A 23024-nucleotide genomic window follows, 5' to 3' on the forward strand; every position below is an offset into this window, starting at 1 on the left:
TGTTTTTTCGTCCACTTAGAAACCGAGATTTGTGAACTTCAACGCCGCATTTTTGTGAAAAATATGTTACTACAAACAACTCTTGTTTAACTCTTGTTTAATTTGGCAAAAGGTACGTGGTGCTTATTTATACTTTTTAAAAATAAGCTAACTCTTCACAGTTTTATATTACCTGTTCAGGGAATACGAGCCGACGCTAAAGCTAATGCTAACCTGTTCGTTTATGTTAACGAGCTTGTATGTTAGGTTTTCTTTACTTGTTTGGTAACTTTTGAGTGTGTGTGTTTTAGATGGATAAGAACCCTTTAGGGGTACCGATGCCCCGGCGTCCTTCTGGCAAACCCACAGAGCACAGTTCATCTGTGAGACGCAGGAATAAGGTGACCTGCACGGAGAAACAGACGCTGTTCTGCTCAGATATCCTTTCGACATTTAACGTCCCGGTAAGAAATGAGGCGCGTCTTGCAACCTGCTAGTTTCGAGACAAAGTTTGTTAAATGTGTGCGTGCTCTGAGAACATGTTTTTGGTTCTCAGCAGAGGTCACAGGGCCAATCCAGTCTGACGTCTGGTCATTTGAACTCACCAGAAGGTGAGTGTTACCGGAACCAGATCTAGGGGAATCTGGTCCAGCAGCAAGCCCCACACAGGCTGAAGAGCACTGTGCAGCTCATACTGTAAATGACAGAGAGAGGAGACGTGTTGCCCAAACAAGAGCGTGTTCATTCTGAGCTGCGCATGCGCAGAGCCGCACACTATCCACCTTGGAAGACCCACAATAGCACGAGAGTGCCCTGTACTAAACTTACAAACACGTTGTAATAATAATAATAATAATAATAATAATAATAAAAATAGGGGGGTAACTTTCAACCAAGTTTTCATAGTAATTATCAACTCTCTACACGAGCATACACTCGTTTATTTATTAAGACATATATATATATATATATATATATATATATATATATATATATATATATATATATACATTCATTCCAGTGATCCAATAACTGCATTATGTTTAGCTCATTAAAAACTGGCCTGCTGTCTGTAAAATGTTCTGTCTGCACCTTTTCCTTAAGGTGCAACCATCAAGGCTTCACTTGTGCGGTGCGAGGATCTACCTCAGACTTCACAGCAGCCACTAGCTTCATACTTCTCCTCACGTGGAGAGATGCCCAAAGTTCAAACTTCCTACGACGATTTCCGTCCTGGCCAGATCCCCCGCAAGTTACTTATCGAGAGGTATGAGCTGTGTGTGTGTGTGTGTGTATGACGGAAGTTAATGCTTTAATACGTGTGTTGTTGTTTTTTACACAACTACACATTTTTTAAACTATCTTTCAACAGAATTCGGAGGGAATACTTGAAATTAGATTTGGAGGAGCTCCTTTCAGAAAAAGGAATAGACTGTAATCTCCTAGTCCCCAAACAGGTGACCACACCAGACTATCTGGTGCCACCCTATTTCTCCCTCGAGGTAAGACTACAGTATTCTTTTTTATTTCTGGTTCCACTCTGTAGTTTTGTGTTCAGCACTGTAATATTCCCAAATCTCCCCAGCTTTTTGACAATGAGGATTACGACTGCCGGACACCAGAGGACTGGCTTGCCCTGGGCATTGATGAAGGATCACCTGTTCGAAAGCCCATTCCTGCAAAAGCCCTGCTGTCTAAAGACGATGAAACTCAGTCAGGTAAAAGAGCAAATCTATTTTGAAAAAAATTAATGATCTTTTATTTTTAAGCATCTTTTAATTCATAGTTGCTTTTTTCTACCTAATCTGAAGAAGATTCCAGAAGCCTCGAGTACAGCTGGCATTTAGTTGGGGTTCTTGACTACAGCAAGGAAAAATGTGAATACCTTGTACAGAAGGTTCATCAAGACACCAGGCGGTCAGATGGGGAAGGAAATCCTAAAAGAAATGAAAAACGCACAAAAAGTAATTCCCCTAACTTCATTTAACTCTGCTGTTTAAGACTTTTTCTTATGACAAATATTATGTTTTCCTTTATAATGCTTCCAATATCTGTCACAGAGATGAGCTACCTGCGAGGAGGCACTAAGCACTGGGTCCCCAGGATCAGGCTGCTGTTCAATGCTGAGGACCCACATGTGTTTGTGGAGCGAATTGATTTCGCCCTGCGCTTAAGGAACGACATAGAGACCCGGCTCCTGCACAGCGTGTCTGTGGACAACATGCCTATCTGGCAGGGAACGCCATCTCTCAGTAACGACAGTCTGCAGCGTATAGAAAAACTGGCTCTGGCGTTTCCCCCCGGCCTCGATCAGAAAATGTACGTCGTGTCATGTGTACGGCGTCGTTTCGCCTTTCTTCTCGTGCCATAGTTTTTCATAACAAACGCATCTGAAGCGAAATAGCAACAAAAGCAAAATAAATTGTGAATATTCTCATGCAGTTTGGAGGAACATGTGAGCGACTTGAAAAAGGAGGTCAAACGTGAATACGATCGTATTATGAACGGCATGATTTTTGACAAAGTAGTGGCGAGTAACCCCAAAAAGTTCCCACACATCACCCTGCCACAGAAAGAGCCCCAGTATGTGCCGCAAAATGGTAAGACAATTATAAATCTGCCGTTTATGTGTGCATTCTGGTCAAGAAGTAAATGTGGCCTCAACTATTACTTTCAGAAATCAATTTATTTTTATTTTATTTTTTTTTCTTTGACTTTTCCAGGGTTTGTCGCAGTTCCTCACTATAACTACACGGAGTACCGAGCTGTATTCTCCTCCAAGTTCTTGCTATTGAAGCCCAAGGTGTTCTCTGTGTTATCTGAAGTGTTGTTTGAAAGCCGTAAAATAGCAAACATGAGGCTGTTCAACGTGACAATGATCAAATCACTTCGGCTGGATGAATTCGAAGTTGTCCAGTCTCAAGTTCATAGTCAGGTAACACTGAAAAAATACGAAGATACCATTTCATGAAACCTTTTCATGTTACTGGCTTTTGCATTGAATACAAAGAAAAGCTTAGAAGCAAGTACTTACTTATTTCTTGTGTTTTATAGTATTGCATTTCCTGTTTTAGCAGCAAAGATCAGTTAAAAAATAACTTACAATCTGCTCAGCAGGAAACTTACCATAACCAGCATTTTATTTTTACCTTAAATTAGAAAACACACACTGAGGCATGAAAAGCTTTGTACACATCAGATGATCTGAGCAGCTTTAATGTCCACCTGGGCGCATTATGATTAATCTTTGCCAGCTCATTTGGAGCATTTGCTTATCAGAAGAATAGTGAAACTCCGAAAGCACCTAGACTTTTTCTTTGTGTGTGTGTTTCTCCAGATGGCCCTCTATCTTCAGCAGGACTGGGTCGACACACTCAGCAACATCATTCGCTCCACTCTGAGTTCCCTCAACAAAAGCTTGTTCAACGTGAACGAGTCTAGCTTCAATGTGTACCGTTTTTCCAAGCTGCACAGCTTGATGAAAGTGATTCACTTAAGCATGCAGGACTCCCTACGCTACCTTGTGCAGCGTTCGCTCGTCAGCCTGAGCGAGCTGCTGCTGGAAACGTGTCGCAGCGTCCTGACGTGTCCTCAGGACCTGGTCTGGGGAAATGACCTCATCACGAGCCCTTACAAGTAGGATAAACTGCATCTACACAACTGTTCCTAATTCACTTATAAAACATCTATGAAATGTGCACTCAGTATGTCACACTGGCATTAATATTTAGCACTTTTGTCATTAATATTGCCACGTTTTCTATTCCAAGGCCACAGAAGATGCCTATTTTCCTTGTGGACTTGGTTCTGGACCAGGCTGGAGTGTATTACAGCACTCCGCTTGAAGATTTTGAGACTTCTGTCTTGAAGTTGTTTAATAATGCCATTTTGGCCACAGGTTGTGTTCCACAACTTGAAAAGGTAAAATAAAATGTGCTCTCACCTGTATCACTGTGAAATTAAAAATTACAAGATGTTCTGCGCTGCTCTCTATGTCACGATAGTGCCTTGTAGATACTGTCGTTCAGAAGGATCTCCAAGGTTTCCCTGTTTTGCTCTTGTTTTTTTCAGACTGTGATGAAGAATTTGGTCTTTCATGTTGACTTGTTACTCAATTCGGTGACTTTGCTTGAACCAGAAGCATCAGAGCTGAGACAGAAAGTCCAAAACTGTCTGATACAAGCAGCTATACCCCTCAGGGCTTACGCTACTGAATATGAAAAACACTTGGACTTATACAACTTGGAGATCGAAACGTTTCTGAAGTGAGTTTATGTTTATTTGATTCTAACAACTTCTAGTAGGTGCGAGTTACATTGTCGGTCCGTTCTGGATGCTCTGTTCTGAGTGTAATCGTGGTGCTGAATGATTCCTCAGGTCTCATGGTGCAGAGCTGAAGTCCCAAGAAGTGAAAAAAGAGGTGGAGCACCATCTTAAAGAAAAGGAGAAGCTGGAACAGTCCTTGCCATCTTCCATTGTGATTGGACCATTTTTTGTCCGTGTGGAGCCTGTGCGCCAGTCTCTCACCAAAAAAAGAAAAGCTTTAGCCTCTGCTCTGCTAGAACAGTTTGCACTGAGGCTACGGAACCAGATTGAAAATGTAAGTCAGCCGGTGGGAGGCCAAAAACGTCTTGCTTTACACGTGTCGACATAATGTGTCGTGAGTGTTTTATCAATTCACAGGGTTTACACACTACAGTTTCTGTCGCATTTTGTGTTCTAGGCGTGTGAAAAGTTCGGCTTTATAAGCAGAAAGCTGTCTGAGAAACCCAATAGCATTGAAGAACTCGCAGAAAAGAGGAAATGGATGAAGCAAATTCCAGAACAGCTGAAGAGTTACAAGGTACTGATAGAAAAATAAAAAATAAAAGTGTCTTTAAAGTTATCAATTGAGGAATAACTTATCAGTACATCTGATATTCCTGATATTTTGACTTTTGATGTTTCCAATCTGTCATAAACAGGAACTTCTCGGCAAGACCCTGCCGGACTATGAGGTACTAGAAGAGTGTCGCCACTGTCTTTCAGTTGAGGACGTTAACAAAAAGTGAGTGCATTACCAGCATTCTAAGTTTGACCTTTTGAACACTAATGGGACATTTATCTTTGGCGTGTTTTGAGATTTCGGGGCGGATTTACTGTTTAGCACCAGGACGCACCTGTGGGAGCGCCTAGTTCTGTGAGCGAGACTCCAAACACGGGCGCCAATTTCAATAGCAGATGTTCCCTGGAGCCCATCTATTATTCTGATGATGCCAATATGTCCAAGTAATTTTACTGTTATATGCACTCTGAATTTAGCTGAGTGTAGATGATAATGATGATAATGTTCTAGTTACTAAATATCCTTTTTCTACTGCCTATTAAAATAAAACAAAATAAGGCAGTGACAGCGAATATAATGGCATAATTGGCACTGAATTGTGAGGTGCAAAGGTCGGAAAATCAGCCTATAAACTCTTTTCTCCTTCACGTTTTATAACCTGAAAGGGAAACTTTCATAAATACAGAAACAGGGTTTATTGCAAAAGATCCATATGTTTGGTTCTATTGTGCACAAATTTGGCCTCGAGCTTGGACAGTAAATACAGGGAGTCAAAACTTTACTCCAAAGCTGGTTTTGCACCTGTCACACAGCCATAGTAAATCTGCCCCTTTAGAGTGATTTGCTATTTTTTTATTTTGTGTTCAACGTAAAAATTAAAAAAAAAAAAAACGGTAACTCAGGAGTTGGAACTGTGCTTCATATGTGCAGGTGGACAGCTATCTGGTGGCCTCAAATGGTCATCAACCAAATGGAAGCAGTAGAAATTGAGCACGAACAGGACGAGGAGCGTTTTCATAAGATCCAAATAACTGATAATAGCAACTTTGAGGAGCAACTAATCACTCTGCAGGTTTTATTTTCACTCTGCTGATCGCGTTGTGTCCAGTTTATGACATCCAGATCAGGTCTGGGTGTTTTTGTTTTCACATTTTAATATTGCTCTTGTTTATATGTCTCAAAGTTATGTGGTTCGCTTTGAAGTTCAGCACTTATGTTTATATTTCGTCCTGTCTTACTATTATTCTGATTATAGAATCTTATTGCTGCATTTGCTGGATATTCAGACATTGAGCTTGCCAGTGAAATGGCCAACAAGGTGCGGCGCATAAAAAAGCAGCTCAAGCAGTGCCAGACTATGGCTCAAATTTACACCACCAGGGAACAACTGCTTGGTTTACCTGTCACTAATGTAGGTTAGAGGGATTTGGGCAGAAAGTTTTCTTTTTAACATTCAGTCAGTTTAGAAAACAAACATATTTCTTTTTAAAAAAATCACAAACTACTAATGTTTGTTACAGTATGATCATCTGCATAAGATGGTAAATGACTTCCAGCGTTTTAAAGAGTTCTGGACCACCACCTCCGATTGGCTGAATTGGAATGAGAGCTGGCTCAGTGACCCGCTTTCTTCCATTGACCCTGAGCAGCTTCAGCTCATCATGACCAAAGCCAAAGAGACCATGAACGAGTGTGTTAAACAGTTCGAGGACCTTCCTGGTAGGCTGCACATCACTCACTACAGAAATGTTTACAAAGAAATGTATGATTAGTACTCCGACAAACCTTTTGTTCTTTGGATTGTTCTTTTTGTCGTACACGACATTAGATATCCAGAGGGTGGCGATAATAATGCAGAGCAAGATAGAGGACTTCCACCCACTTTTCCTTGTCATTCAATGCCTAAGGAGCCCAAGGATGAAGATCCGCCACTGGGAGATGGTTTCAGAGCGCATTAACATCAAAGTCAGACCCAAAGCCAACTCGAATCTTACTCGTTACTTGGAGCTTGGCCTACAGAACCACACTGATGAAATAGCTTCTGTGGCTGAGATGGCTCAGAAAGAATACAGCATTGAACAGGTGATTATGAAAAGGCCTTCAGATTTAATGTGGCCTTCCTTAAGCTGTTAAGTGTAGGATGTGTAAAGAATGAAGTGTTACTTCTCATTTCCCTTTACTGCAATATTAGAAGTTCAAAAACAGACCTGCTGTCTATAATTAAACAGTAGCAGGAGCTCCACTCCGTGAGGTTTTGGGTTTTTCTCAGTGTCTTTCTTGAGTTTTGTTAGTTATCTTGTTTTCCTTTTTGTACTGCCTCTGTCTCCAGTGTTCTTTCATTCATCCTTAGTCTTCACTCGGTTTGCTGCCACGCCCACCTCCACCTGTCAGTAATGAGTTTCACGCACCTGTGCCCACTTACCGATTATCCTCTGTGTTTTATAAGCCCAGTCTTGTCCTCCAATCTCCGCTGGTTCATTGCTTTTGGTTCCTTGATTGTTGTCCATCGTCCATGTTTTATCTCGCCGTGCTTTGCTTGTTTATGTTTGTACTTAGTCCCAGTTTTTGCTTATCTCCTAATTTACTAGTTTCCCCTCCCTTTAATGATGAGTCTGCATACTGGGTTCGCCTCCTTCACCCCCCATCATGACACACTCACAATGTTTGTTAACGGATAGCTTTATTGTGGCTGTATCTTTACTAAACTGGAATTAAAGCTACTTATTGCAAAAAAAAATCATGACGTAAGAAACAAAACCCACACAATATTTCTCTCTTGTTGATAGTTGATGTGTCCTTAAATTAAATATTCGTAAGCAAAATTTGTGACCAGATGCCAGCTGCTATATGCATTTGTTTACCTACGGAAACAGCCAAAGTGACTGAAAATAGGTCAGATGTTCCACTTGCCATCCGTATGTATTGACCTACGCAGACTCCAGCCAGACTAATGTAGGTCAGTCATGTGACTCCGATTCAGATTCAGCCGAGTGCTTTGTTTTCATTGAATGTGGACCCACATTTCAGATTTGCATTCCCCGTATCTGGAAAACTGCTGAAGGAAACTCTTTCAAACTGCACCATTTAACATTGTTCAGGATAACAATTTTTACGTTTCATTTTACCTTCAACCTTTTCTCCTCCACTTTGTCACCCAGGCTCTGGAAAAGATGGATAAGGAATGGTCGACGGTCGTCTTTGATCTGCTTCCTTACAAAGACACGGGGACATACATTCTGAAATGGCCAGATGAAGCATTCCAGCTGCTGGATGACCATATAGTCATAATTCAAAACCTATCTTTGTCCCCCTTCAAAACGTTTTTTGAGAGCCACATCAATACCTGGGAAAGAAAACTGCGAATGACTCAAGTACTCACACAAACGCACTAAGTGGCTGGTGTTGCGTGTCATTGTTTCAGTGTTTCATGTCCTACTGCTGCCCTCTTCTGGTTCATACAGGATCTCCTGGAAGAATGGTTCGTGTGCCAGCGCGGTTGGCTGAACCTGGAGCCCATCTTTTCCTCTGATGATGTCAACCAGCAGCTGCCTGCTGAAGGACATTTATTCAAGCAGTTAAAGCAACATTTGAAAAGTGTCATGAGACGTGTTGTTCCAAATACAAAGGTTGGAGCGTTGGCTTTTCATATTTTAGGACATAGTGCCAGAGCTTCTCATACTAGTGCTTGTTGTGCCCTGTTCATGTGTGTTACTGTGTTTATTTCTAGGTGATTGAACTTTGTCAAAATCCTAATCTGCTGTGCATACTTCTGAAGTGCAAAATGTTTTTGGAAAAGATTTACAAATGTCTCAACAAGTGCTTGGAGGAAAAAAGGGTCTCCTTTCCGAGGTAAGCAAACAGATTTTGTCTTAAATCTTGGTCTGGCACACAGCTCTCAGCTGTTATAACAACTTTTTATAGCTTTCTGTTACTATTATTTCAAATCATTTGTCTTCTCTGTTATAAACGGTAGCGCAAAAACCCGAAAGCGAGTGAGAATTCTGGTTTAACACCGTGCAATGTAGCATTAATGTATGAAGCAGTTCACGTTTGTTTGTAGGTTTTTCTTCCTCTCAGACGTCGAGCTTTTGGAGCTTTTGTCCGTGACCAAAGATCCCAGTGCTGTTCAGCCATACCTGCACAAATGCTTTGCGAACATTACAGAGGTCTGCTTCAGCTGATCGATTCTTTAAGTGCTCTTTATAAAGATGTGTATCATGAGCATAATTTGTTCACCACACAACTAACATCTCCGTTGGTTCTTAGCTTCAGTTTCAGTCGGACCTACAGATCACACACATGTGCTCTGGAGATGGGGAAGAGGTGAAACTCTTCCCGCCGGTGTGGCCGACTGGGAATGTGGAGGGCTGGTTGACAGACTTGGAAAAGTCAATGAAAGCCACTTTGCGGGATAACATTGACCGCTCTCTCCAAGGCTATTCAGAGGTATCTTAGCCTGACTCTTACTGCCACTGTTATGCTTTCTGTCACTGAAGAGCTTCCTTTCACCATGTTCCCCTTTTTAATCCACAGCAAGCTCATGTCGAGTGGGTGTTATCGTGGCCTGGACAAGTGGGGATAGGTGGCTCTCAGGTTTTCTGGACTGCTGACGTGTCTAAGGCTTTGGAGCAGGGAGACCTGGCTAGTCATCTCTATCCCAAACTACAGACTCAGGTGTGCACTGTGAGAGTGGCTGGAAGTCAAAACCTAAAAACTATTTTTGTATAAAACAGTGCAAATTCTTGAATGTATCGCTCACATTTGTAAATGAACACGGTGCACACCAGATCATACTGTTTCCTGACATTCGTACCATTTTCCCTTCTGTTCGTGAAGCTGGGTGACATTGTGCAGCGGATGAAAGGACAGCTCTCTAGGACGCAACAGGCTGCGCTCTCTTCCCTCATTGTGATTGAGGCTCATGCCAAAGATGTGGTCGCTAAACTGGTGGAGCAGAACGTTTCCAGCATCGATGACTTTGAGTGGATCACCCAACTTAGGTACCCAATATGTTTATCATTATGCATTTTTCAGCATCTTGACCTTGCTGTCTACAAAGTCAAACAACTATGCATTGATCTGATACCGTTTGCAGATATTATTGGAATGATGAAGACTTGTGTATTTGTGCTCTGAATGCCGAATTATTGTATGGATATGAATATCTTGGTAACTCTGGTCGTCTGGTTATCACCCCACTCACTAACAGGTAAGTATGATGGCTTTTTCACTGATTTTGACAAAACACAAAGCCTTACAACTAAATACCAGTTGCTCGGCTCTTTTAGATGCTACCTAACTCTGACAGGAGGTCTAAACCTGAAGTTTGGGGGCGCACTTGCAGGCCCATCAGGGACAGGAAAGACGGAAACCATTAAAGATCTTGGAAAGGCTTTGGGCATGCACACGTTAGTCTTCAACTGTTCCGATCGGCTAGACCCAATCATAGTGGGGAGGTTCCTCAAAGGACTGGCCAGGTAAACACTTTGTGAGAAAACAGCAGGTTTTGTTTTCAAATGTCACAGCACATGACTATCAAACGTACGGGATTTGTTGTCTTGCGTTTTGCAGCTCAGGTGCCTGGGCTTGCTTTGATGACATTGTTCAAGTTGATGTGGAGGTCTTGTCTGTGATGGCACAGCAGATCTCCTCAATTCAAAAGGCCCAGCAGCAACAGGTGGGAACTTCATTTAGTGATATTTCCCACTCTGCTACTTCCTGTTCCTATCGTCCTTCAACTTGTGACAATCTTAAAGTATTTGGATTTTGTTTCTGTTTTAATCCATTTTTAACTGCTACATTTTCATGTTTTTATTTGAGCTGAGTGATAAAACAAGCACAAATAATACTTGTTTATGTTCAGGCTGTGCATTTCGTATTTGAGGGAGCGGAGATCCCCCTGAACCCTTCTTGTGCCGTGTTCGTCACCATGAGTCCTGATTTCACCCGTTGCGTGAAAATGCCCGATAATCTCAAGGTTTGAAATATTGATTTAAATCCAATCCAATCCATCCAGCAGTGAGGCCAAGTTGGTGGAACTTAATAAATGAAATACTAACTGTTTACGTCTACAGACCTTGTTCCGTCCTGTTGCCATGATGGCCCCGGACTCTGCGATGATAGCTGAGGTCTCCTTGTACTCTTTAGGCTTCAGTGATGCCAAAGTCCTCTCCAAGAAGATTGTTGCAGTTTTCAGGCTCTCCTCTGAACAACTCAGCTTTCAGGTATGAATTAACAGAAGGTAGGGGTTTACTTTTAACTAAGCAAAACAAAGACTTGTTAGGTGTATGTACAGAAGTTTAAAAAAAAGATTAATGTCTGTTTTTCTTCATGTGAAGGATCATTATGACTTCAGCATACGAGCTGTGAAAACTGTGATCTCAGTTGCTGGAAACTTAAGGAGAGAACATCCCAACTTGGGACAAGTGATTTTTTTTTCTTCTGTAGAGTAGATCAGAATATCCACATAAATCCATGCTTAGTCTGATAAATTTAAAATATATTTTAAAAACATCTTAAACTCTTAATTCTTCTTTAATCGTGTTATTCTCCAGGAGTTGATCTGTCTTCGGGCTATTCATGAAGCCTGCGTCCCCAGGATTTTACAGGACGATCTGAAGCTCTTCAGTGACATTGTGTCGGATCTTTTTCCTAACACAAAACTAGAACCCGCCAGTGATGGCTTGCTTGAAAAATCTCTGCGTATTATCAGCAACACAAAGAACCTCAAGGATGTAGAAGGTTTGCATCTCTGCTGGGAAAAAAAAAGATTAGGATTGTGTTTGTATGTTCAGACAGAATCCATAACTGAACTATGTTAATTACAGGGTTTATTAATAAGTGTATTCAGCTGTATGAGACCACTGTCATAAGACATGGCTTGATGTTGGTGGGACCTCCGGGATCAGGAAAAACAAAGGTGAATCAATCACATGTTATGTTTACATTTGCACATAGCTGACAGGAATTTTTTGCTTTTCGTCGTAGAGTCAGTAGGTGTCCCTACTTCATTTTATTCATTTGTATCAACACTTTGTATTTAGTGCTACGAGGTGCTTGGTGCAGCAATCACAGCTCTGGAGGGTCAGCCTTCTGTGAGAGGTGGTGTTTATGAGGCTGTCCAGATTTATGTCCTCAACCCAAAATCTATCACTGTGCGACAGCTTTACGGGGAATATGACTCTCAAACACATCAATGGTAAGAAATGCTTTTTCATATAAAATTTACACAGTAAAAAAATAAAAACTTCGTCTTGTTCCTCAACCATATAGGACAGAGGGTGTCTTCTCAGCTCTTATTCGTGAAGGAACAACAGCTGTAGACAAGAAGAAAAGGTGGTACATGTTTGACGGGCCTGTGGATCCTGTGTGGATCGACGGCATGAACACTGTGCTGGATGACAACAAAAAGCTGTGCCTTCCCTCGGGGGAAGTCATTAAGCTTACGGATGTACGATGGACTTTTAAGTTCGACTAGATGTTCAGCCCGTGTACTTTCTCCTCTCCTGTTCTCATTCAGACATCCTGTGTCTTTCTCCTGCAGGAGATGACGGTGATGTTTGAGGTGCAGGACTTGGCGATGGCAACTCCAGCTACAGTGAACCGCGGTGGTATGGTCTACTTTGAGCCCAGTGTTTTGGAGCTCACAGCTTTGACAGAGTGCTGGCTGAACCAGGTCCCCGAGGTCCTGAAACCATTCACAGAGCAACTGAGCAGCCTGTTTTCCAGATTCTTACAGGTGAGAGAAGGAGTCAGACAAGGAGGCAGTATTAGAAGTTTTTACCACCAAACCAAAGAATATTATAGCTCATTGATCTCCTGGTTTGTTTCTTTGTTTTTGTTTTTTTGGCAGAACTCAATCAAATTTGTGCGCTCATCAGTAAAGGAAGTTATCCCGTCTCTGGACAGCAACCTTACCTGCAGTCTGCTTAAACTTATGGAGTGCTTTGTGTGTTCTTACACCATTAAAGAGGTTTGTATACAGCCCTTTTGTGTCGGAATAACTAAATAACATTAACACTGATAGAAGTTTTAACTTTGGATGCCAAATTCTCCTTACCTGATCTGCATTGAACTGTGTGATCGTTGATGAGTATGGCCCTCTGTGATCTCTTTCTTTGTCCTCTAGGCCGAGCTGCTACCACATCAGAAGGAGTTGGATCATCTTAAGGAGCTGATAGAACCCTGGTTCTTTTTTTCACTGGTGTGGAGCGTCGGCGCCACAGGAGATGCAGCTAGCCGCCAGCACTTTAGCTCCTGGCTCAAAAGCAAGATGGCAGAAGAACAGGTCAGGTTTTAATGTGTGCTACAGCTACCTTTCTTACAATTTACTTTAAATATAATTAGCACTGTTTATTGGAATTGTCATTAACAGAACTATATTCATATTAATTTATTTTATATATTTAATTTCCCCTCCAGGTTAAGTTGTGTTTCCCTGAGGACGGCCTGGTGTATGACTACAGGCTTGATGACGCAGGGATCAGTAATATGGAGAATGATAAAGAGGATGAAAGACAAGTAAACATATAAGGCTTAAATGTAAAATTTATGGATGGACTTCTGTCAGCAGTTGTCTTATTTGTATTTTTTTTTTCTTTTTGCCTGTGCTGTAGGTACAGTGGGTCAGCTGGATGAAGAATACAGAGCGTGTTACTATCCCTCCAGAAACAAGTTTTACAGACATATTTGTTCCAACTGCTGACACAGTGAGGATGTCTTTCCTAATGGATTTACTTTTGACCAATAAGAAACCTGTAAGTGTTATGAATAATTTGAACTGGTTTCAAAATATTTTGGTCAAAACATTTAAAACTATGAACACAGAACAGCAAACGGCACAAGGACTCATTGCTATTTTTAGTTTATTTTGGTGTTTAACAGAGGCATTTTTTTAAAAAATCTTTGTTCGTGTTCGTGATCCAGGTGCTGTGTGTTGGGCCGTCTGGTGCAGGAAAGACACGGACTATCTCAGACAAGTTGCTGAGGAACATGCCTGCTGAATATGTCACACACGTTCTCATGTTCTCTGCCTGCACCTCAGCCAATCAGGCTCAGGACTACATTGAAAGCAAATTAAACAAAAGGTGCACTTTTTATTAACCCAATAAGATCCAAAGCCTCACACAGAAAGATTCCAAAACTTATTTAAAGGCCTTTTTCCAAAAATTGTCAGGTTTTTCTGAAAAAACTGACAGAGTTCTTAACTGTTCACTAAAACCTTTATTGTTCTAGGTTACAGAAGCAGATAAGTACATGAAAGTAAAACTGATCTGAGAGCCCAAAACTTCATTATTTACTTTAAATGAAGTCCAACACACAATCAGCTACATATTACTGTATGTGCATGTTTTTTGACTAAGGCACATGTTTGTCTGTCAGGCGGAAAGGTGTGCTTGCACCTCCTCTGGGGAAGCATTTTGTCTTTTTCATCGATGATCTACACATGCCTGTGTTAGAATCTTGCGGTGCTCAGCCTTCGATTGAACTCCTGAGGCAATGGATGGACCACAGTGGCTGGTATGACAGGAAGCAGACAGGTGAGCACGCTCAAACCCGTTTTGTTCTAACTTTGTTGTGTTAGTGTTTGATTGCTTAACATTTTGTTTAGGTTGATTTAATTCCACAGTGTGCTCTGCCCTTTTTACAACATGACTCATGTACAGTATGACGTATGGGTGATTTCTCTTGTTTACTCAAGTGCCAGATATGAGGTTTTCCTTTGTGTTTTGGCCGTTTCTGCACAGGGACTTTCAATCACCTAGTGGACATGAATTTTGCCTGTGCCATGGGAACCCCAGGTGGAGTTAAAAGCCCCATTACTCAGCGCTTCACCCGCCATTTTAACATCCTTTCCTTTGTTGATATGGAGGACGCTAACAAAAGAACGATTTTTTCAACCATTCTTGGAAGTTTGATGGGTAAGCCTAGGCTGCCAGGTTGTTGTCTTTTTAATCTTGTTTTAGTGGCAGGTCACCAGTAGCAGGATAAGGATTGCTGTGGGTACTTAGAGATTTTATGTAGGGATGAACCCAGAAAGCTGTGGCAGAAATGTTTGCAGACCTTAACTTTTGTGAAGATTTAAAAACTTTTCTGGAACAAAAAACAAAACAAAAACCCAAAATGATCTATTCATTTTTGTCAAGAGACTTCATTCATGTTCCTCATTTGGAGGACAAATTAAACAACTGAACATATATCAAAAGTGTCTGTAATAAACATTGTGTCTACAGTTCATAGTGTTTAGATGGAGTTATTCTGCTTCATCCCTCTGTTTTTTTTTCCTCAGAAGAACTTGTGCCAGCACTCCAGCCACTGAAAGAGTCTCTTGTTGATGCCACAATACAAATCTACAACGCCGTTACCTCTCACCTTCTTCCAACTCCAGCCAAATGCCATTACACCTTTAACCTCAAAGACCTCTCTAAGGTTTTCCAGGGCATGCTCATGGCCGAGGTTTACATGATGAAGGTATTTCTAAAATCCCACAGAAGTGAACGTGTCCTTTTAATACAATGAGCATAGGCGATTTTCACTACAGCTTCATTTGAAAAACCCAGAGTACATTAGGAATTTTTCATTTAAAAAATGAAAGGAAAAACCTTTTCAGCGTATATTAACATTCTACATGTAAAGCAGCTTTGTTGTCTGTTGTTTCTAGGATAAGTCAGAGCTGCTTCGGCTGTGGTACCATGAAAGCTGCCGGGTTTTCCAGGACAGTCTGGTGTGCGCTGAGGATAGAGACTGGTTTAACGGGCTCCTTAAGGACCGCATTCAAGAGTTCGATTGTTGCTTTGAAGACGTCGTGCCTAGCCATCCTGTGTTGTATGGAGATTTCACGGGTCCTGAACCTGACCTCAAAATCTATGGGTACATAGAAGACAAGGAAAATGTGAGTCATGCCAGTCAGTATTATCAGAGCTTTTCTGTAGCACATAACTTAATTTCCATGGACAATATTGTGCTTTGTTGGCATTTTTTCCTATTTTTTCTCCTTACTTATTTGCTTTTTGTCCTCAGTCTGAAGTATCAGTTGCCGTTTGTATTCTTTCTGACTTTATTTTGTATTATTTTTTTATCTAGCTGGTAAACTTGATGAAAAAGTACATGGACGAATACAATCAGAGCAGCAGGACCAAGATGGAACTGGTGCTTTTTATGGACGCCATTGAACATGTGTGCCGGATCAGCAGGATCCTGCGCCAGCCGCTGGGCAACGCCTTGTTGCTTGGAGTGAGAGGCAGTGGGCGCCAGTCACTCACTAAACTTGCTTCTTATATGTGAGATTTGAACAGCTCTTTATTTTGTTTCCTAACGCCAACTGGACAAGTCAAACTTTGGAATTAAACATAGATTGTTGCAGATTTTTCATTTAAAATCTAAAAACTGGAAAATTGTTTTTAACTTGTACTGTTAATATGACAGAACATGCAAAACCACCACCGTGGTCCAATAATCCTGTGTCCCAGTCTTCATAATGCATTTGTCTTTATTTAGGGCTGGATATAAGTGTTTCCAGATTGAGCTGTCTAAGAACTACGGTCAAATAGAGTGGAGAAAGGATATTAAAAGCGTCCTGCTCAGCGCTGGTCTTCAGAACCAGAAAATCACCTTCCTCTTTGTTGAAACGCAGGTATACAGCAGGATCATTTTACCATCTACTGCTGTGTTTTTTTTTTTTATAACAGTATTACTATTATACACATTTCCAGTACAGTAAATATGGGGTATTGTGAAGGAGTTGTTTTTAAATCCCTGTTAATTGTTTGTTATTCAACCACCAGATTAAGAGTGAGTCATTCCTGGAGGATATCAACCACATTTTGATGAGTGGTGGTGTTCCCAACCTGTATTCAGCAGATGAACAAGAGCAGATCTTTGCAGCAATGAGGCCAGTGGTGCAGTACGAGGGCCAGCAGCCAACAGAAACCAATCTTACGGCTGCATATGTCAGGAGAGTCCGCAGCAACCTTCATATTGTGCTCTGCATGAGGTTAGCTTCAACAAGATTTAGGTTTTCCTGGCTTTATCCTTTATTTTCAGTCTCAATTTTTCTCTGTGTTTTTTCATTCAGCCCTACTGGTGAAACATTGCGTTCACGGCTGAGACGATTTCCTTCACTGGTAACATGCTGTACGGTTGACTGGTTCAGCGTCTGGTCGGAGGAGGCTCTGCGAGCTGTGGCCACTTCCTTTTTAACTGAGCTGTCTGAGCTGGCAGCCAGTCCCTCAGCCATGGAGGCTCTGGTGAGGATCCAAGGTTTGGTGTCATGGAGTGTATGTTTTATTGAGTTTTAATGAGATGCATGTCACCTAAAACAGCAAGCTCAACAACCTGCCCTAAACACTTTGAATCTTTATACAATATTTTCAAGTTGAAGCAGAGTCTTACATGGAACCTACTGTACCACTCTTGAACTGTGACTGTGATGGCACTGAGTCTTATCCTTTGGTTACCTTCTATTTTATATACACAGTAATATTATATCATATACCATATCATATTGCATCACACCATATACTGTAAATGATATAATATGATACCATATTCTATCATATCTGTTCAAAAAACAATTGTGGCCACAGCAAATAGCCAGTTTGATCATATTTTATGAGAAAGCTTGTGTATCTGTTGAAAATACGAGAATGAGCGTTCTTTGTTAGGAGGCTAAAACATCACTGTGACTTTACAGGAAGTGTAGTCACATTCCCTTTTGAATTTCTTCCCACAGACACTGACGTGTGTGAAAATTCACCAAACGGTAGCCAAGCGGAGCGAACGCTTCCAAGCTGAGCTGTCTCGACATAACTCCGTCACTCCCAAGAGCTACAAAGAACTTCTCAAAGCCTTCTCAGATCTCATTGGTCGCAAAAAACAAGAGCTATGCACCTCTTCTCAGCGCCTAACAACTGCTCTCAACAAGGCAAGGACTGGACAACAACAATATTTCTTGTATAATTTATATACAGTTAGTTAGCACTGAATTCGTATTGATAAGTGTATGAATACTGAACGATGGTCCTGTAGCTTTTTAGCACAGCTGAGGAAGTGAGTAAGATGAGGGAGGAGCAGGAGAGAATGAGACCATATTTGGAGAGGATTGTTAAGGATGTAGAAGAAACCACGAAGACAATTGAAGTAAGCAAATTGCCATACTTACACATCTTACTCCAAACATAGTTGACATTGATGTGTTATCTACATAGTGGCCTGCATGCACACAAATATATATGTTTTGTTACTTTGACAAACTTTCCAACTTTCCAGCAATGTCTGAACATTGAGTGTAACTCCTAATGTGTGTGTTGTTAACAGAGCAACACAGTGGTCACAGAGGAAATCAATGCGTCCATACAAGAGATGGAAGCCAAGGCTTCAGAAAAAGAATGTTTTGCGAGAACCATCGCTACAAATGCTCAGAAGGACATAAGCAATGCTTTGAAAACTTTAAATACTGCCCTTACCAGACTGAACTCCCTCAACATCAACAGTATTACAGAGGTTTGGGGGTTTTGGTGATGATTAATGGAACTATTTAAACAGTAATGTAGACAGCTTGAAAATGTATGTGGAAGAAAGCTTTGTTACTATAATCTGAATTGTTTGATTTCATAGGTACAAGCCATGCAGCAACCTCCCCATGAGGTCAAGCTTGTGCTTGAGGCACTGTGCTTTATGAAGGGCATTGAACCAGCTAAGATTCCTGGAGAGAAGCCGGGCACCAGCTTTGATGATTACTTGGAGCCTGCTAAGGGCCTTTTACAAGATCCTAACAGCTTTTTGGAGAGCCTCAATAAGTATGATAAGGTAGGGCACACGTTAGGTGTAGTCAGTGACTCAAGGCTTTTACGAACCAGAGCATAAACTTCAGTTTATTGCTCCTGAGCATTTGGGTCAATGTTCACTCAACCAACAGGGAAAAAGATATCCGCTGTGATCTTGTTTCAGAAAATTATCAGCATTCTACTTTTTTATAAAGAGTTTGGCAGCGCAGCTTAGATCTCAAGTGTCAAACAAGACCAAAGTGGAGATGTCTGGACAAAATGCCCGATTTGGTAGTTAATAAAAACCAAATAGCATGTCAGCGCGTACTCCTCTTACCAACTCTGAAGCTTGTGACAATATTTTGCACACCTTGCCCATGGACGTCTCTGTACACGGAGGTATTCTAGATATAAGGTCATTTTCCAGATAAAGCTTTGAAAAATGCTCAAATTTGTTCAAGTGACCTTAAACCTGTCAGTAAATTTACCAGTTAAATGTATCAAAGCAGCAATCTTGTTTAAAAAAAAACAACAGACATTAAACCAACTTTTAGTTTTAAACGGCGATGTACTTTTCGTATCAATATTTGATGCATGTTTGGTTGTTATCTGTTTGGTATCTGTAGAGCTGTTTTGAAAACCAGTTTTTTGTGCTGTCCAAAATGCAGGACAACATACCGGATGATGTGATCAGTTCAGTCCAGCCCTATATTGACAATGAAGAATTTCAGCCGACCTCCATAGCCAAGGTTTCCACAGTCTGCAGCTCAATTTGTCAGTGGGTGCGAGCTATGCACTCTTATTACTTTGTGGTCAAAGCTGTGAATCCAAAACAGGTAAAAAAAGATTTAATTCCTGTTTAATCTATCTCCTTTATTATTTATGCAAACTATAACTAAATAAATGTGCCTTTTAAAGGAAAATAAAACAGTTGAACCTTTTGCAGCAAGCCCTCCAGGAGGCCCAAGAAGACTTAAAAGCCAACCAGCAGATGCTGGACGAAGCCAAGAAAACCCTTGTAGAAGTGGAAAGCAACACTGCCACTTTGCAGACCAAGTTACGAGGCTGCCTGGCTAAGAAGGAAAAACTGGACAGCAAGCATCAATGGCTGGAGGCTCGCCTTGTCAGAGCAAACAGAGTGAGAAGGAGGGTTACGATTAAGACTTTATACCTTAGGGAAAAAATGTTTAGCAGTGAGTAAACATTTTATGAAAAACATGCGAAATACCTTTACATAATAAATACATAAATTTAAAGTAACAGGTAACTGCTGCTCTTTCCACCCATGATTAAATAAATTTGATAGTAAAAGTGCCTGTTTATTCATATATGTGGGGGGTATTGAACTGTTTTGAAAGTTCTGATGATTTATTTGTAACATGAACCATTGTTTTATAGTTGATAGATGGAATGGCAGAGGAAAAGGTGTGCTGGACGGAAACGGTGCAACATCTTGACTCTAGGGTTAATAACTTGGCCGGAGATGTGCTGCTGTCGGCAGGATATGTGGCATACCTGGGACCCTTCACTGTAAGTAATTTGGTAACTGCACAACAAGATGTGACCCATATTTATTACCTACCTGAAAGGCCAGCAGTAACGGTTTCACCTGTGTCTGTGGGTCTTGTTAGCAAAATATCCCACGAACCACTGATTGGATTTTAATAAAACTTTCATCAAATAATCACTGAATGCACATCTACAACCAGTTATCTGTTGAGATCAACTGGATTCAAGATGGCCACCAAAGCCAACACAAAAATGTCAGGTTCTACAGATACTGAGCTAAAACTTGATGCGGTAGGAGCTGAGAGTCATTCACAACACGTACTCTTAGCGTGACATCTTGTAATATTACATGAGATTTGCACAAAATGTTACTTTCAAGCTTTGACCAAAAAAGCTACAACTCTGTGATATCTCAACGTAAAATAATCTTGTTTTAAACCTCTTGGTCTTGACATGGTAATATGCAGTCCTTCGAAGAGTGCTGGGCCCTTTAACTGCACGTCTTTTTCATGGCTTACATTTATTTCCAATCATCACAGAAGTGCTTTTTATATGCTGCTCGTATGTTTAGGAGAGTTATCGGGCATCCATCGCAGAAAAGTGGCTGAAGTGTTTGAAAGAGCTGAATGTGCCACACTCTGATGAGCCCAACCTGATCAATACTTTAGGAGATCCCATCAAGATCCACTGTTGGCAGGTCAGAGGCAGGCCATCGTTCAAATCTCTGGATTCAAGCACATTCAGAAACATTTAAATAGTTTAAAAGTGTGTTTGTTTGTCTTGTTTTCTGTTTTTTGTAAGCCTGACCAAGCTTTCGTGCACCTGTGTATATAAAGCAAACTAATCTTTGATTGTAATTGATTGTTTCCATGTGCCCAGATATCAGGATTGCCCAAAGACGGGCTGTCAGTGGAGAACAGTGTCATTGCTCAGAGTTCTGTGCGCTGGCCACTGTTCATAGATCCCCAAGGACAAGCCAACAAATGGATCAAAAATATGGTAATGGCTTTTATTTGTCTATGCGCATTTTGTGTCAAAACTGCAGGGCGTGCCAGTGGAGTTGGAAAACCAAGATTAGGATTTTAGTGTGTTATAGCAGATTAGTTTTGTTGTAATGTTAAACGGTGTGAAGCGTTGGCTGCAATAGGGTCATTACACGCATTGCGACACAAACATTGTTTACTTGATGTCAAAACAGCCATGACTCACTTGAACCTGATTTAACTGCTGATCCTTATTTGCTTCCTGTTGTCACCCAGGAGCGCGACAATGGGCTGGAGGTCGTGAGGCCCAGTGATGAAGACTGCCTCCACCGCCTTGAGAGTGCTATTCTCTTTGGTAAACCCGTCCTCTTGGAGAATGTAGGAGAGGAGCTAGATCCAGCTCTACAACCTGTCTTGTTTCAGCAGGTAAATATTTATACACAAATACTGTATGTGTTACATCTGTTGACAGTAACTCGAATATCTGCTACACGGAGCTGCTTACGCTGCGCTCGTGGCTTCTAGACGTTTCAGCAGCAAGACAAAACAAGCCCGATGCTGCGTGATGCAGTCATCCCCTACCACGAAGGCTTCAAGATGTACATCACCACCAAGCTGCCAAACCCGCACTACTCCCCGGAGGTTTACGAAAACGTTACAGTCATTAACTTCACCCTGTCAAAGAGGTAACTCCGATTTTAGACAGATAAAAGAAAACAGCTTGAATCTTGGTTTTTTTGTAGGTCGTCATCAACTGTGCCTGCACCGAGCACCATTTATACAAACCCCATCATTGGAACCATTGTCAATAGAAAAGATTTCTTTGTTGAACCAGGAGTCGTCCTGGATTTAAGGGAACATTTTTTAGTAATATTTTTCCTTAAAGAAAAACTGAATAAAGAGGCATATTGAATTTCTCAGGACATGATTTGAGTTTGTTATTGTCAAATAATTGTTTAATCGGGTACTCCACTTAAAATCCTTTAGTGATAATTACTACTACAGTAAGTGTTGTGCCTGTAAAATCTCCTTTAAAAGCAATCGTAAGTCACGAAGCAAGAATGTTAAGAAACCATTTCTGTGTCTACAGCAGTCTGGAGGATCACCTGCTGAGCCAAGCGGTAGCTGAGGAGCATCCGGACCTGGAAGAGGCAAAGAACCAGCTAATAACCAGCAGCGCCAAACGGAAACAGGAGCTGAAAGGAACCGAGGACGAGATTGTGTCTCGTCTCAGCTCCGAAAAAGGCAACCTTTTAGACACTGAAGATCAAATTCCAGGGCTGGAGGCTCTGAAGATCAGAGCTGGAGAGATTAAGGTCAGACAAAAATTTGCTTTGTACTGAGTTCCAAAAATGTTTGTTTTCCTTTTCAACTCCTTTTAAAATCTTCAAAGGTATTTGGGTGTAGTCATTAAATTTGAAGATGCTGTTGATTAGGGTTTTTTTTTTTCCATAATTTTTATTTGGTTTTAAATACAGGCTAAAGTGATAGAAGCAGAGAAGACGGAGCAGGATATTGATGCCGCTCGTCTGGAATACGCGCCGGTGGCAGTGCACGCACGGATTCTCTTCCTCTGTGTGTCAGAGCTGTCCAACATTGATCCAACGTACCAGTACTCTCTAGAATGGTTCCTCGGTATTTTTATGGCTGCCGTGGCCAACTCCGACACAGCAGGTAAGAAGGTCTGGCTGCAAAATTGTGCATTTATTTATGTGTATGCAAATATGACAAAACAAAATCTTGACATAAATCAATTTTATGATTCAGTTTTCATATCTTTTTCCAGACACAATAGAGAAGAGAATCGCCAACATAAAGGAGTTTTTCACCTTCAGTCTGTACAGCAGTGTTTGCCGCAGCCTGTTTGAGAAACACAAACTTATGTTTGCCTTCCTGCTGTGTGCTCGCGTCATGATGAACGAGAACAAGGTTGACATGGTGAGTTATAGTCACTGGGATTTTTTT

At 41.2% G+C, this 23024-nt stretch overlaps 1 protein-coding gene across 4 annotated transcripts in view; it reads left to right on the forward strand.

Annotated features, from left to right (window-relative positions):
* The first annotated feature begins 279 nt into the window (after window positions 1-279).
* The window catches only part of dnah1 (dynein, axonemal, heavy chain 1), a 29033-nt gene continuing 6288 nt past the window's right edge, over window positions 280-23024 (forward strand). The window contains exons 1-64 of one of the 4 annotated variants that reach the window (XM_037975294.1): window positions 281-443; window positions 539-590; window positions 1084-1246; window positions 1352-1481; window positions 1565-1697; window positions 1791-1943; window positions 2040-2298; window positions 2422-2579; window positions 2703-2914; window positions 3317-3615; window positions 3750-3900; window positions 4051-4244; window positions 4357-4579; window positions 4703-4822; window positions 4944-5026; window positions 5735-5876; window positions 6060-6215; window positions 6325-6523; window positions 6633-6886; window positions 7963-8175; window positions 8266-8430; window positions 8532-8653; window positions 8865-8970; window positions 9071-9250; window positions 9338-9478; window positions 9641-9804; window positions 9900-10013; window positions 10093-10281; window positions 10376-10481; window positions 10668-10781; window positions 10879-11028; window positions 11143-11229; window positions 11359-11545; window positions 11632-11723; window positions 11848-12002; window positions 12077-12254; window positions 12348-12542; window positions 12657-12776; window positions 12933-13091; window positions 13226-13324; window positions 13420-13560; window positions 13730-13890; window positions 14186-14343; window positions 14551-14724; window positions 15093-15274; window positions 15465-15695; window positions 15887-16083; window positions 16301-16436; window positions 16588-16796; window positions 16878-17049; window positions 17535-17726; window positions 17831-17941; window positions 18119-18304; window positions 18419-18610; window positions 19236-19403; window positions 19514-19705; window positions 19966-20097; window positions 20648-20773; window positions 20956-21075; window positions 21336-21485; window positions 21585-21745; window positions 22150-22375; window positions 22538-22733; window positions 22846-22997. In XM_037975294.1, the coding sequence (XP_037831222.1) occupies window positions 291-443; window positions 539-590; window positions 1084-1246; window positions 1352-1481; window positions 1565-1697; window positions 1791-1943; window positions 2040-2298; window positions 2422-2579; window positions 2703-2914; window positions 3317-3615; window positions 3750-3900; window positions 4051-4244; window positions 4357-4579; window positions 4703-4822; window positions 4944-5026; window positions 5735-5876; window positions 6060-6215; window positions 6325-6523; window positions 6633-6886; window positions 7963-8175; window positions 8266-8430; window positions 8532-8653; window positions 8865-8970; window positions 9071-9250; window positions 9338-9478; window positions 9641-9804; window positions 9900-10013; window positions 10093-10281; window positions 10376-10481; window positions 10668-10781; window positions 10879-11028; window positions 11143-11229; window positions 11359-11545; window positions 11632-11723; window positions 11848-12002; window positions 12077-12254; window positions 12348-12542; window positions 12657-12776; window positions 12933-13091; window positions 13226-13324; window positions 13420-13560; window positions 13730-13890; window positions 14186-14343; window positions 14551-14724; window positions 15093-15274; window positions 15465-15695; window positions 15887-16083; window positions 16301-16436; window positions 16588-16796; window positions 16878-17049; window positions 17535-17726; window positions 17831-17941; window positions 18119-18304; window positions 18419-18610; window positions 19236-19403; window positions 19514-19705; window positions 19966-20097; window positions 20648-20773; window positions 20956-21075; window positions 21336-21485; window positions 21585-21745; window positions 22150-22375; window positions 22538-22733; window positions 22846-22997 (10335 nt within the window). In that variant the 5' untranslated portion in view covers window positions 281-290. Of the gene's footprint in view, window positions 444-538; window positions 591-1083; window positions 1247-1351; window positions 1482-1564; window positions 1698-1790; window positions 1944-2039; window positions 2299-2421; window positions 2915-3316; window positions 3616-3749; window positions 3901-4050; window positions 4245-4356; window positions 4580-4702; window positions 4823-4943; window positions 5027-5734; window positions 5877-6059; window positions 6216-6324; window positions 6524-6632; window positions 6887-7962; window positions 8176-8265; window positions 8431-8531; window positions 8654-8864; window positions 8971-9070; window positions 9251-9337; window positions 9479-9640; window positions 9805-9899; window positions 10014-10092; window positions 10282-10375; window positions 10482-10667; window positions 10782-10878; window positions 11029-11142; window positions 11230-11358; window positions 11546-11631; window positions 11724-11847; window positions 12003-12076; window positions 12255-12347; window positions 12543-12656; window positions 12777-12932; window positions 13092-13225; window positions 13325-13419; window positions 13561-13729; window positions 13891-14185; window positions 14344-14550; window positions 14725-15092; window positions 15275-15464; window positions 15696-15886; window positions 16084-16300; window positions 16437-16587; window positions 16797-16877; window positions 17050-17534; window positions 17727-17830; window positions 17942-18118; window positions 18305-18418; window positions 18611-19235; window positions 19404-19513; window positions 19706-19965; window positions 20098-20647; window positions 20774-20955; window positions 21076-21335; window positions 21486-21584; window positions 21746-22149; window positions 22376-22537; window positions 22734-22845; window positions 22998-23024 lie in introns of all 4 variants that reach the window. The other 3 variants (XM_037975291.1, XM_037975293.1, XM_037975292.1) reach the window with 3 other exon arrangements.

The sequence above is a fragment of the Kryptolebias marmoratus genome, linkage group LG4 (genome assembly GCF_001649575.2).
Source record: "Kryptolebias marmoratus isolate JLee-2015 linkage group LG4, ASM164957v2, whole genome shotgun sequence".
Taxonomy (NCBI): domain Eukaryota; kingdom Metazoa; phylum Chordata; class Actinopteri; order Cyprinodontiformes; family Rivulidae; genus Kryptolebias; species Kryptolebias marmoratus.